The sequence below is a fragment of the Zeus faber genome (assembly GCF_960531495.2).
Source record: "Zeus faber genome assembly, chromosome: 8".
NCBI lineage: Eukaryota > Metazoa > Chordata > Actinopteri > Zeiformes > Zeidae > Zeus > Zeus faber.
The window spans coordinates 1,032,786-1,046,235 of NC_137195.1; the positions used below are offsets into that span (position 1 = coordinate 1,032,786).

The 13,450-nt window shown below is 49.2% G+C and overlaps 1 protein-coding gene across 1 annotated transcript in view; it reads left to right on the plus strand.

Annotated features, from left to right (window-relative positions):
• The first annotated feature begins 1,327 nt into the window (after positions 1-1,327).
• LOC307234140 (sodium bicarbonate cotransporter 3-like) overlaps positions 1,328-13,450 on the plus strand; it is a 34,401-nt gene continuing 22,278 nt past the window's right edge. The window contains exons 1-7 of the mRNA XM_080005738.1: positions 1,328-1,419; positions 9,536-9,611; positions 10,060-10,203; positions 10,348-10,486; positions 10,564-10,724; positions 11,100-11,288; positions 12,605-12,702. Of these exons, the coding sequence (XP_079861864.1) occupies positions 1,375-1,419; positions 9,536-9,611; positions 10,060-10,203; positions 10,348-10,486; positions 10,564-10,724; positions 11,100-11,288; positions 12,605-12,702 (852 nt within the window). The 5' untranslated portion in view covers positions 1,328-1,374. The remainder of the gene's footprint in view (positions 1,420-9,535; positions 9,612-10,059; positions 10,204-10,347; positions 10,487-10,563; positions 10,725-11,099; positions 11,289-12,604; positions 12,703-13,450) is intronic.

A 13,450-nucleotide genomic window follows, 5' to 3' on the forward strand; every position in this document is an offset into this window, starting at 1 on the left:
GGCACTGTTTACGTGACCTTTTTGACGCTTTCTGGTCATTTTCATGCTCCGTACTTTGCTGGACTCCTCCAAGACCATTCATGGAGCCGCTCATCGCTGCCGCAGCTTTAATTCTTCTTCTTATCTGTGAACACAGAGACACATGCGTCTCCGCTCCTGATCCCTGAGTTCCTTACACACAGATTCATAGTCCTATAGTTCAGGAAATATGAAGTATGGAATTTATGATGTGTTTCCAACATGAAAGCAACTGGTAAATAGTTTTCTTTGGAGTGAACTCTGGAACTGCTGCTTTCAAAGTGACGACAAGAACAATGAAGAAAGAACCGAATGAAACAATGTGACAGCACCAACAGCACCAACAGCACCAACAGCACCAACAGCTACAGCTGCTGATCCCAGATAAACTGCTGAGTGAGCATGCACACACACACACACACACACACACACACACACACACACACACACACACACACACACACACACACACACACACACACGCACACACACACACATGCACGCAGGGGGGCGGGGTCTCTCACTGAGCTGATCTGATCCATATTTACATATTTTTAGTGACTTAAACTCATTGTGGAGCATGAACTCATTTCCAAAGACTTTGAATTGATTCATTCATTGTTTGCTTTCTGTGGACGTCATTTTATTATTGATTTGATCCGATTTTGCTTGAATAATATAATAATAATAATAATATTATATTTTATTATTATAGTGAATAGTTCTGCCACAAACACAGGAACAGAAGCAGAATATTACACAGAAACATTACTACACAGTACTACACTACACAGTAGTACACTGTACAGTACTAACTAACATATTATCAATAATATGATATGTACATTATATACATCATATTATATATGTTTTATTATAATTTATTATATATATTCATTTATTTATATATATTATATATATAACATCTTATATATATTTAAATATATATGTTGTAACATCTTTATTTATTCCATGTTGAATTCATAAATGTATTCATTACTATTTTAATGTTAAGAAGTGATTATTGTAATTGTAAAGTGAAGCTGAACGGTTCATCAATTCATCAATTAATTCATTCATCAACAAATGAATGGTGATGGAGCAGCCCGCTAAGCCCCGCCCCTCCTACTTTCCACTGCCGCCATTGGTAGAAATGGATCCACGGGCCTGTCAGTCAAACCGAGAGGGGGCGGGGCTTATCGCAGAGTTCTATCCAGCAAGAAGAAGAAGAAGGAAAGTAAGACACACGGCGGAGGTCCAGCGCTTTAGGACCAGGACCAGGACCAGGACCAGGACCAGGACCAGGACCAGGACCCGGTTTAAAGCCTGCAGGACAAACGGACAGACAGGGAGAAGATGGAGGAGGAGATGAGAGAACAGATGCGTCCTCTGCTCACATCTGTAAGTTCTTCCTGTTTCCACTTCCTGATGTTTCTGAGCTTCATCTGCAGACAGACACACAGACAGACAGACAGAACTGCAGACGGACAGACAGACCTGCAGATAGACAGACAGACAGACAGACAGACAGAATTGCAGACAGATAAACTTACAGACAGACATGCAGATAGACAGACAGACCAGCAGACAGACCTGCACACAGACATGCAGATAGACAGACCTGCAGAGAGACCTGCAGATAGAGATGCAGACCTGCAGACAGACAGACAGACCTGCAGACAGATAAAATTACAGACAGGCCAGCAGACAGACAGACATGCAGATAGACAGACAGACCTGCAGACAGACCTGCACACAGACCTGCACACAGACATGCAGATAGACAGACCTGCAGAGAGACCTGCAGATAGACCAGCAGACAGACAGACCTACAGACAGACCTTCAGACAGACAGACAGAAAGACAGACCTTCAGACGGACCTGCCGACAGACAGACAGACCTGCAGACAGAGACATGCAGATAGACCAGCAGACAGACAGACTACAGACAGGCATGCAGACAGACAGACCTGCAGACCTGTCTGAGTTTCTAGAATTCTGGTTCTGGTCCCTGTGCACGGCCACCATGCTGGGTCCACACAGGAAGTGCTGCTCACCTGGGTCCACACAGGAAGTGCTGCTCACCTGGGTCCACACAGGAAGTGCTGCTCACCTGGGTCCACACAGGAAGTGCTGCTCACCTGGGTCCACACAGGAAGTGCTGCTCACCTGGGTCCACACAGGAAGTGCTGCTCACCTGGGTCCACACAGGAAGTGCTGCTCACCTGGGTCCACACAGGAAGTGCTGCTCACCTGGGTCCACACAGGAAGTGCTGCTCACCTGGGTCCACACAGGAAGTGCTGCTCACCTGGGTCCACACTTTAAGAAAACTAAAGCAATGCAGAAGGAAAACTCATCTGGGGTGTTTCTCAACGTATGCTCATTGTTTGGCATCAATGGGGTTTGGAACTGGGCAACCAGTCCATGTGCAACTGGGCAACCAGACCACATGCAACTGGGCAACCAGTCCATGTGCAACTGGGCAACCAGACCACATGCAACTGGGCAACCAGTCCATGTGTAACTGGGCAACTAGACCACATGCAACTGGGCAACCAGTCCATGTGCAACTGGGCAACCAGACCACATGCAACTGGGCAACCAGACCACATGCAACTGGGCAACCAGACCATATGCAACTGGGCAACCAGACCATATGCAACTGGGCAACCAGACCATATGCAACTGGGCAACCAGACCATATGCAACTGGGCAACCAGACCATATGCAACTGGGCAACCAGACCATATGCAACTGGGCAACCTTTATTGTTGGTGAAATTGTCCAAAAAAGTATTTCTTTAAACAGACACATGGTGCTTTGTAGCCGTCCCAGATCAGGTTTCCCCAAAATTAAGTATTTGTTTAATTATTAATATGTATTTTATTTAGAATTTAATTGATTTATACTAATAAACTTTTGTATTTATATATATATAGTTTTTCCAAGTGAAATATTATATCACATGGCACATAATCACTTCCTGTGTCGTTTGGTTTCAGTCTGAATTCATGTTGAATATTGTTGCTGATCTGATATGAGATGAAAGTAACAATACGAGGTCATACAGAGTTCACACCAAAGCCACTGATCAGATCACTGATCAATGATCAATGATCAGTGATCAGTGTTGTATTGATATCAAACCGATTCACTGATCCATTGTCTTTGGTGGAAAGTGATTTAGATTAAACTTGGTAATATCTCAAATACACACATATTTACACACACACACATACACACAGGAGGATGTAGAGACTTTGTGAGGACCCTAATAGGGGTACTGTGTTAGGTGGTAGTACTGTGTTAGGTGGTAGTACTGTGTTAGGTGGTAGTACTGTGTTAGGTGGTAGTACTGTGTTAGGTGGTAGTACTGTGTTAGGTGGTAGTACTGAGTTAGGTGGTAGTACTGTGTTAGGTGGTAGTACTGTGTTAGGTGGTAGTACTGTGTTAGGTGGTAGTACTGTGTTAGGTGGTAGTACTGTGTTAGGTGGTAGTACTGTGTTAGGTGGTAGTACTGTGTTAGGTGGTAGTACTGTGTTAGATGGTAGTACTGAGTTAGGTGGTAGTACTGTGTTAGGTGGTAGTACTGTGTTAGGTGGTAGTACTGTGTTAGGTGGTAGTACTGTGTTAGATGGTAGTACTGAGTTAGGTGGTAGTACTGTGTTAGGTGGTAGTACTGTGTTAGGTGGTAGTACTGTGTTAGGTGGTAGTACTGAGTTAGGTGGTAGTACTGTGTTAGGTGGTAGTACTGTGTTAGGTGGTAGTACTGAGTTAGGTGGTAGTACTGTGTTAGGTGGTAGTACTGTGTTAGGTGGTAGTACTGAGTTAGGTGGTAGTACTGTGTTAGATGGTAGTACTGTGTTAGATGGTAGTACTGTGTTAGGTGGTAGTACTGTGTTAGATGGTAGTACTGTGTTAGGTGGTAGTACTGTGTTAGGTGGTAGTACTGTGTTAGGTGGTAGTACTGTGTTAGATGGTAGTACTGTGTTAGGTGGTAGTACTGTGTTAGGTGGTGGTACTGTGTTAGATGGTAGTACTGTGTTAGGTGGTAGTACTGTGTTAGGTGGTAGTACTGTGTTAGGTGTTAGTACTGAGTTAGATGGTAGTACTGTGTTAGGTGGTAGTACTGTGTTAGGTGGTAGTACTGTGTTAGATGGTAGTACTGTGTTAGGTGGTAGTACTGAGTTAGGTGGTAGTACTGTGTTAGGTGGTAGTACTGTGTTAGGTGGTAGTACTGAGTTAGGTGGTAGTACTGTGTTAGGTGGTAGTACTGTGTTAGGTGGTAGTACTGTGTTAGGTGGTAGTACTGAGTTAGGTGGTAGTACTGTGTTAGATGGTAGTACTGTGTTAGATGGTAGTACTGTGTTAGGTGGTAGTACTGTGTTAGGTGGTAGTACTGTGTTAGGTGGTAGTACTGTGTTAGATGGTAGTACTGTGTTAGGTGGTAGTACTGTGTTAGGTGGTAGTACTGTGTTAGGTGGTAGTACTGTGTTAGATGGTAGTACTGTGTTAGGTGGTAGTACTGTGTTAGGTGGTGGTACTGTGTTAGATGGTAGTACTGTGTTAGGTGGTAGTACTGTGTTAGGTGGTAGTACTGTGTTAGGTGTTAGTACTGAGTTAGGTGGTAGTACTGTGTTAGGTGGTAGTACTGTGTTAGGTGGTAGTACTGGGTTAGGTGGTAGTACTGTGTTAGGTGGTAGTACTGTGTTAGGTGGTAGTACTGTGTTAGGTGGTAGTACTGTGTTAGGTGTTAGTACTGAGTTAGGTGGTAGTACTGTGTTAGGTGGTAGTACTGTGTTAGGTGGTAGTACTGAGTTAGGTGGTAGTACTGTGTTAGGTGGTAGTACTGTGTTAGGTGGTAGTACTGAGTTAGGTGGTAGTACTGTGTTAGGTGGTAGTACTGTGTTAGGTGGTAGTACTGAGTAAGGTGGTAGTACTGTGTTAGGTGGTAGTACTGTGTTAGGTGGTAGTACTGAGTTAGGTGGTAGTACTGTGTTAGGTGGTAGTACTGTGTTAGGTGGTAGTACTGAGTTAGGTGGTAGTACTGTGTTAGGTGGTAGTACTGAGTTAGGTGGTAGTACTGTGTTAGGTGGTAGTACTGTATTAGGTGGTAGTACTGTGTTAGGTGGTAGTACTGTGTTAGGTGTTAGTATTGAGTTAGGTGGTAGAACTGTGTTAGGTGGTAGTACTGTGTTAGGTGGTAGTACTGTGTTAGGTGGTAGTACTGAGTTAGATGGTAGTACTGTGTTAGGTGGTAGTACTGAGTTAGGTGAGCAACAGGTGGTCAGGTTGATCAATCGGTTGTCAGGTTGAGCAACTGGTTATAAGGTAGAGCAACAGGTTGTCAGGTTGAGCAACAGGTGGTCAGGCTGAGTAACTGGTTGTCAGGTTGAGCAACAGGTGGTCAGGCTGAGTAACTGGTTGTCAGGTTGAGCAACAGGTTGTCTTGGTTGAACCTGCGTCAGTCCACCTGTGAAATCTGCTTTTGGTCACCGTGGTGTGGTTGCTGTTGCTGGACTCGGTCCTTGACTCTTCTAATCTCCTGGCAGGGTTGCACACAGTGGAACACGGCCGTTCTTTGTTTGTTTCTCTGCAGAATTGACCGGTTGCCAGATTCAACGTATTGTGTGTTTTTCAGATAGAATCTGGGGGAAGTGGGGATTTTTTTTCCAGGATTTGAACAGTGAACTTTCGACTTGAGGGTCGCAGGTACAAGTGCCAGCTGGTGAAGAGGAAGTCTTACCTCCCTTGGGCAAGGCAGTGAAACCCTCTGGACCGCCGAGGAGCAACGCTTTCTGAGTTATTCTGCTGAATTAGAGTCTGTCTTCAGTCTGTGGAGGGTGGAGGTTAGAGGTTGAGGGGTGGAGGTGTTTCCTCTGGAGGAAGAGCCTCTTGATGTGTGGACAAACTTGTGTCTCCAGATGTTTCTTCTGACTCAGTTTGCAGCTCAGACGAGACCTTCTCCAAGTCAGAAGATCATCTGTACTAAAGTAGAAGTGGTCCAGGTGGAAAGCACGCTCCAGGTGGACACTGTGGTCCAGGTTGTCCAGGTGGATATTGTGGTCCATGTTGCTCAAGTGGACAACGTGGTCCAGGTGGACACTGTGGTCCAGGTTGTCCAGCTGGATACCATGGTCCAGGCAGACGTCCTCTGGGGGTGTTTTTGAGGAGACTTCCCAGTGGCAGTCCCCTAGGGATACGGTCCCCCAGGGGTCAGAGGAGAGTTCCTGCTGCTCCGTGGAATCATGAGAACCTCAGAGAATCAACAAACCAGAGGGTGGGTTTCTTTTCATTTTTCCATGTTTGTCTGAATTAGTGCTGAAGAAACATCAACGGCTCCTTCTTAGCAACCTCCAGCTGAACGAACCGTCAAATATGGGATTTTTGAACAAAACAATCTTGTGGATTCACACTTTAATAATGCTCAGATCAGTGTGTATGTAGTGTGTATGTAGTGTGTATGTAGTGTGTATGTAGTGTATATGTAGTGTGTATATAGTGTGTATGTAGTGTGTATGTAGTGTGAATGTAGTGTCTATGTAGTGTGTATATAGTGTGTATGTAGTGCGTATGTAGTGCGTATGTAGTGCGTATATAGTGCGTATGTAGTGCGTATGTAGTGCGTATGTAGTGCGTATGTAGTGTGTATGTAGTGGGTTGCAGTGTGTATATAGTGTGTATGTAGTGTGTATGTAGTGTGTATATAGTGCGTATGCAGTGCGTATGTAGTGCGTATGTAGTGCGTATGTAGTGTGTATATAGTGCGTATGCAGTGCGTATGTAGTGCGTATGTAGTGCGTATGTAGTGCGTATGTAGTGCGTATGCAGTGCGTATGTAGTGCGTATGTAGTGCGTATGTAGTGTGTATGTAGTGGGTTGCAGTGTGTATATAGTGTGTATATAGTGTGTATGTAGTGTGTATGTAGTGTGTATATAGTGTGTATATAGTGTGTATGTAGTGTGTATGTAGTGTGTATGTAGTGTGTATATAGTGTGTATGTAGTGTGTATGGAGTGTGTATGTAGTGTGTATATAGTGTGTATGTAGTGTGTATGTAGTTTGTATGTAGTGTGTATAGAGTGTGTATGTAGTGTGTATGTAGTGTGTATGTAGTGTGTATGTAGTGCGTATGTAGTGTGTATTAGTGTGTATGTAGTGTGTATATAGTGTGTATATAGTGTGTATGTAGTGTGTATGTAGTGTGATGTCATTCTGCCAGTATCTGGCGCAGGGCACAGCTGGTGGGGTCGGTTCAGCCAGGTCCTGGGTGCTGCACTTGGGGGCGTCGTCACGTTCCAGCAGGTGGGACATTGTCTGTACTGCTCCACAGCCACACGTGTCCTCTGTGTGGTAGTCAGTTCAACAGTGCTTTGCACCTCCCCTGCTCCACCCGCAGTCTGTTGAGGGCCTTCCAGGTCGGCCATGGGAGGTCTTGTCCGCTGGCGAGGCATTCGGTTGGTGTTATTCCTCTCTCCATCCATTCTTGGACTGGGGTGTTGAGTTGGTGCCATTCAACGCTCCAGATGTTGTTCCGTGGCTTTTCTTTGGTGGGCTGGAGAGGGGGGACTGTATGCAGGAAGCTGGCTCTGGATTTCGGTCTGGATGGGGGTGCCGTGTGTCCGTACAGGGGGCGCCTCATGTCAGACTCCTGTGCTCTCCGCTCATCTTCGGCGACGGTGGACCGTCTGATGTGAGGGGGGGCAATGCCGGCTAGTGCATAGAGGCACGGGGCTGGCGTTGTCTTTGCAGCCAGTGATGATGCGGCAGGTGTCGTTGAGGGCCGTGTCCACCAGTTTGGTGCGGTGGGAGCGGCTCCAGCTTGAACATGCATACTCAGCTGTGGAGAAGCACAGGGCTAGGGCCGTTGCATGGATGGTTGGTGGATCAGCGCCCCACTTTGAGTTGACCAGTTTGCGCAGGATGTTATTGCGGGTGTTGACCTTGGCTTTGGTGTTCTGAAGGTGGGTTTTGAAAGAGAGTGTTCTGTCGAGTGTGACTCCAAGGTACACAGGATTGGGACGGTTCAAGAGTTTGTGGCCATCCCATGAGATGCTCAGTTCTTTTCCTGCGTCTCAGTTTTTCAGATTGAAACTGCATAGCTGGGTTTTTGATGGGTTGGGTTTCAAGTGGTTATTATTGTAGTAGGTGGACATCTCTTTGAGGGCACTTTCCAGGACGGGTTCGATTTTTATGGAAGCTCTCTTGTTGGGTGGTGATGCAGAGGTCATCAGCTTAGATGAAGCAGCAGCATTGTGGGGGGAGTGGTTGGTCGTTGGTGTAGATGTTGAAGAGCAGAGGGGCCAGTACACTGCCTTGTGGTTGGCCGTTCTTTTGGGCTTTCCATTTGCTCTTCTTGTGGTTTAGTTGAACGAAGAAGCGCCGGTTGTTGAGGAGACTTTTTATGACTTGGCAGAGGTCGAGGTCGCCAGTCATGTCCAAAAGTTTCCTGCTCGTGGCGCGGTGCTGGACAGTGTCATAGGCAGCGGTGAGGTCTATGAAAGCTGCTCCGGTGATGAGTTTGCACTCAAAACCATCCTCAATGTGTTGGGTGAGGTTCAGTAGCTGCCCAGCACAGGAGCGGCCAGGACGGAAACCGGCTTGATCTTTAGTGAGCTTGGAGTCTATAAGTGGTGTTAGGCGTTGGAGTAATAGCCTCTCATAGAGCTTGTAGGTTATGCAGAGGAGGGAAATCGGTCTGTAGCTCTTTGGTGATGATGGGTCCTTTCCGGGTTTGGGGATAGCGACAGTCTTGGCTTTTCTCCATACGGGTGGGATGGTTTTCTTTGCCATGCATGAGTTCAGCATTTCTAGGAGCCAGGTCTTTGCTTTAGGTCCCAGGTGCTGTATCATTTCCGCCAGTACATCATCGATTCCTGCTGCTTTCCCGGGTTTCAGCGAGCACAGTGCTGCTTCAAGTTCTTCTGGATCGAAGGGCTTGGTAAGGGCACTTGGTGGTTGTGGGTGGTCTGGTACCGCTGTCCGGCGGTATTCTCCTGTGGGTCTGCGGCGATTTTGGCTGCACCCGTTCAACACCAGCTGTGCTGCGACCGAGTTTGCTGTGACTGTTGTAAGTGTGGGTGGTGTGGTATGGTCTGCACCAAGGCAGCGAATCGTGGCCCACGCCTTCCTGCTGTTGTTGGTCATGTTGGTGCTTTCTATCAGCTCCTTCCAGACTTGCCTGCGGTCTTCCCCGACGTTGTTTAGTAGGATCTCTCCGAGTTCCGTTGTGGTGGAGGAGAAAGGGTCCTCGTGGTATGCCGTATGGTAGGCTTGGAGTAGGTCACTAGATGTTTCTGACAACCCGGGGATGTACTTGGTCTGGCATCCTCTTGGGATATGTCGTCTGGCTGACCTTTTCAACAGGTGTGTGTATATAGTGTGTATGTAGTGTGTATGTAGTGTGTATGTAGTGTGTATGTAGGAGCAGACAGTTGTTTAACTCCCATTACACTAGAAAGGTTTTATTTGAATTGGTGCTTGGTATTTGAATTGGTGCTTGGACTCTTCTTCCAGGGGAACGAGGCGGTGGTGGATCTGGGGAAGACCAGCTCCACCCTCTACACCAACTTCGAGAAAGAGGAGCTGGAAAGTACGGACACACACACACACACACACACACAACCAAAGGTAACGTTGGAGCAGGGTCACATTTATTCCACTTCATGTTCCCTTCCTGTTTCCTTCCTGTTCAATTCCTGTTTCTTCCTGTTTGAGTCCTGTTTAATTCCTGTTTCCTTCCTGTTTCCTTCCTGTTTGATTCCTGTTTCCTTCCTGTTTCCTTCCTGTCTCCTTCCTATTCAATTCCACGCTAGTGTTAGCATTAGCATGTAGCGGAGTGATACGAGGGACATGGAACCAGGGCGAGTAGTGATCGCCGTGGCAACCCTCGTTAACAACAGACAGCGCCACTATTCAGAAAGAACTGAGCGCAGGTCGAGCTACTGACCAATCAGAATGCAGGATTCCTCAGAGCCGCTGACCTTCGATCTTCTCCTCTAGAAGGTCATCTACTTCCCACTCTACTTCCTGTCTGGCAGGTCACAGGGCCGTGTACGTGGGCGTGCACGTGCCTCTGGGCAGGCAGAGTAGGCGGAGACACCGTCACCGTGGAAACAGACACCAGAGGAAGAGACGGGAGCGGAGCTCGGACCGGGAGGACGGCGGAGACTCCCCCGTCTATGGTAGGTCCAGACCAGGAGGCGTTCAGAATCCCTGCCGGCGGGGCCAAAGCCCTTCTGGGTCCCCGGAGAGGCCAGAACACCTCCTGGGGGCCCGGGGGGCCACGAAGACAGTAAGAAAGGATTGGTTCTCCTGTGGTTCCTCAGACACGCCGTCGCAGCGGGTGCAGTTCATCCTGGGGATGGAGGACGACGACGAGGAGCACATTCCTCACGACCTGTTCACCGAGCTGGACGAGCTGTGCTCCAGGGACGGACGGGTCCAGGAGTGGAAGGAGACCGCCAGGCAAAGCCCAAACTCACACCTCAAAGCGACGCTTCCAACCAGGAGGTCTTCCTCTAATGCTGCCGTTTGTCCTGCAGGTGGCTGAAGTTCGAGGAGGACGTGGAAGACGGTGGAGAGCGATGGAGCAAACCCTACGTTGCAACACTGACGCTGCACAGTCTGTTCGAGCTGCGGTCCTGCATCATGAACGGCACCGTGCTGCTCGACATGAGGGCCAACACCATCGAGGAGATAGCAGGTCAGCTAACAGCGGGAGATAGCAGGTCAGCTAACAGCGGGAGATAGCAGGTCAGCTAACAGTGGGAGATAGCATGTCAGCTAACAGCGGGAGATGGCAGGTCAGCTAACAGCGGGAGATAGCAGGTCAGCTAACTGCGGGAGATAGCTGGTCAGCTAAAAGCAGGAGATAGCAGGTCAGCTAACAGCGGGAGATAGCAGGTCAGCTAACAGTGGGAGATAGCAGGTCAGCTAACAGCGGGAGATAGCAGGTCAGCTAACAGTGGGAGATAGCAGGTCAGCTAACAGCGGGAGATAGCAGGTCAGCTAACAGCGGGAGATAGCAGGTCAGCTAACAGCTTCCATCGCGACATGTCTCTTGCACAACCTGTCTCAGACATGCTGACAGACAGCATGCTGGCATCAGGCCAGCTGGAGGCGGAGCTGGTGAACAGGGTGAAGGAAGCCATGTTGAAACGCCACCACCACCAGAATGAGAAGAAACTGAGTCAGCGCCTCCCACTGGTGAGATCCTTCGCCGACATCGGCAAGAAAGCGTCTGAGCCGACCCTGCTGGAGCGCAACGGTGAGCGGAACTTTCCTGTCTCACGTCTTCCGGCGTGTTGGGGCGTGTTGCGTCGTGTTGCAGTGTGTTGCGGCGTGTTGCGGCATCATGTGGCGTCTTGCCGCGTCTTGCCGCGTGTTGCGGCGTGTTGTGGCGTTTTGGCGCGTCTTGCGGCGGCTTGCCGCGTGTTGCGACGTCTCGCCGTGTCTTGCGGCGTCTTGCTGCATGTCATGGCGTTTTGCCGTGTGTTGTGGCGTCTTGCCGCGTGTTGCAGCGTCTTGCCGTGTGTTGCGGCATGTTGCAGCGTGTTGCAGCGTGTTGCCGCGTCTTGCGGCATCTTGCCGCGTGTTGTGGCGTGTTGCGGTGTCTTGCGGCGTCTTGCCGTGTGTTGCGGTGTCTTGCCGTGTGTTGCGGAGTCTTGCCGTGTGTTCTGGCGTCTTGCCGCGTGTTGCAGCGTATTGCGGTGTGTTGTGGCATCTTGCCCCGTGTTGCGGCGTCTTGCGGTGTGTTGCGGCGTGTCGCAGAGTTTTGCCGTGTGTTGTGGCGACTTGCGGCGTGTTGCGGCGTGTTGCGGTGTGTTGCTGCGTTTTGCCGCGTGTTGTGGCGTCTTGCGGCGTCTTGCCGTGTGTTGCGGTGTCTTGCCATGTGTTGCGGAGTCTTGCCGTGTGTTCTGGCGTCTTGCCGCGTGTTGCAGCGTATTGCGGTGTGTTGTGGCATCTTGCCCCGTGTTGCGGCGTCTTGCGGTGTGTTGCGGCGTGTCGCAGAGTTTTGCCGTGTGTTGTGGCGACTTGCGGCGTGTTGCGGCGTGTTGCGGTGTGTTGCTGCGTTTTGCCGCGTGTTGTGGCGTCTTGCGGCGTTTTGCGGCGTTTTGCGGCGTGTTGCGGTGTGTTCTGGCATCTTGCCGCGTGTTGCGGCTTGTTGTTGCGTCTTGCGGCGTCTTGCGGTGTGTTGCGGCATGTTGCGGCTTGTTGCGGTGTGTTGTGGCATCTTGCCGCGTGTTGCGGCGTCTTGCCGCGTGATGCGGCGTCTTGCGGCATGTTGCGCTTCGTGTGGCCTGTTGCGGCGTGTTGCGGCGTTTCAGTCCTACATTCAGGCCGCGGACCTCCCGTTTCCCCTCACCATCTAATTGTGTCCCAGGATGTTGGTGTTTCGTTTATCTTTAGTTCTTTGTGTTTGTTAGATGAACATCTGAATGAATCACAGAAATGACCCTTTCATTGTGTCACTCCAACACATTATGCAGCAGCTTCTTTGAAACCAGGACTTCCTGTTTACGTACTGTGACTGGCAAGAAACAAGAAGTGGCTCAGAGTGCTAAGCTCCGCCCCCCTCTGCAGGTCTGCTGGCTTCACCTCAGTCCGCACCAGGAAACCTGGACAATGTCAGGAACACCCCCGGTGGCAGCCGGGAGAACAGCAGCGTGGACTTCAGCAAGGTGACTCCTTCTCTTCCTCACCCTGACCTTGTTCTCTCTTCTTCTTCGCCCTCTTTTTCCTCCCTTCATCTTCTTCCATTTTCCCATCATCCTGTTCCTCATCTTCCTCTTCTTCCTCCTCCTCATCCCCTCACCATTATTCTCTTCCTCATCCTCCTCATCCTTCCCTTTCTCCTCTTCCTCACCTTTTGCTCATCCTTCTCTTCTTCCTCTCCTCATCCTCCTCAGGATGTGCCAAAGTCCATCTGGAAATGTTTTGGACACCGGGGGCTTCCCAGTTCAACCAGTTTGCCAGAAACCCCAGGGTTTCAAACCAACAACCTTTAGGCTTTCTTGGGATCCAGCTTTGTCTTTCTGCGGTTGAGTTTGAACCCTCAGCTCTGCCACTGTAGTTGTGGTGGGCTGGGAGGGGCGGGACCAAGGCCATCCGTAAGTCTACTGCTCTGCCCACCACTGCCCCCTCAACCCTGTGTTGTAACTTGCTGTCTGTGGTTGGTCTGAGACTAGTCTGTGGTGCTGGTGCTGTGAGCATACTCAGAATGAACCTTCAATGTGGAGAATCCTCCGCTTGTTGTTTTGTGCCATTCTGTCTCTAGATTAGTGAGTCCAGAGACCTAGAACCAAACAACTTATATCTAGAACCAAGCTACCAAGGTCTAGAACCAAGCCACAAATTTCCCTGAATGAAAAACTTTGGGACTTGGAACTAGAGTGGCCGACTGAAATTTCACGTGCCAACGCTCTCAAC